At 65.6% G+C, this 518-nt stretch overlaps 1 protein-coding gene across 1 annotated transcript in view; it reads right to left on the reverse strand.

Moving 5' to 3' along the window:
- Nucleotides 1-518, reverse strand: part of EMH_0017220 (uncharacterized protein) — a gene marked incomplete at both ends in the record, with an annotated part of 10,949 nt that overhangs the window by 3,859 nt on the left and 6,572 nt on the right. Inside the window, 2 exons of the mRNA XM_013500844.1 lie at nt 1-169; nt 226-516. Coding sequence (XP_013356298.1) covers nt 1-169; nt 226-516 — 460 coding nt within the window. The remainder of the gene's footprint in view (nt 170-225; nt 517-518) is intronic.

Here is a 518-nt window from a genome sequence, read left to right on the forward strand (position 1 = left end):
TTGTTGCTGCTGTTGCTGCTGCTGCGGCAGGGGTCTGACCAGCAAGGTTATGTGATACTCCCCGCTGCTGCAGGGAGGGGTGATGAGCAGAGGGCTGCTCCTTGAGTGCAGCAGCAACTGCTGCTGCCTGCTCCCGCTGCTGCTGCTGCTGGTGTTGCTGCTGCTGTTGCTGCAGTTCAACACACACGCCTGCAGCTCGAGGGGCCCCTGGGGGGCCCCCCTCACCTGCCAATACACCTGAAGGGCCCCCGTAGGAGTCGAGCTAACAGAAACCTCCATTTGGGGCCCCCCTGCAGCAGCAGGCAGCTTGTTTGTTGCTGCTGCTGCTGCCGTTGCTGCTGCAGTTGCTGCTGCAGTTGCTGCGGGAGCAGGCGGCTGCAGCCGCGGTGACTGCACCCCCCAGAGGGTCTTTGGGGGCCCCCCCTCTTGCCTTGGGTACAGCGGGGGGCCCCCTTGCTGCTCCTGGGGGCCCCTCGACAGCCGCACAGAGGAGGGGGGCCCCTCTAGACAGCTCTGAC

The sequence above is a fragment of the Eimeria mitis genome, genomic scaffold (genome assembly GCF_000499745.2).
Source record: "Eimeria mitis Houghton genomic scaffold, Emh_scaff594, whole genome shotgun sequence".
Classification (NCBI taxonomy): domain Eukaryota; phylum Apicomplexa; class Conoidasida; order Eucoccidiorida; family Eimeriidae; genus Eimeria; species Eimeria mitis.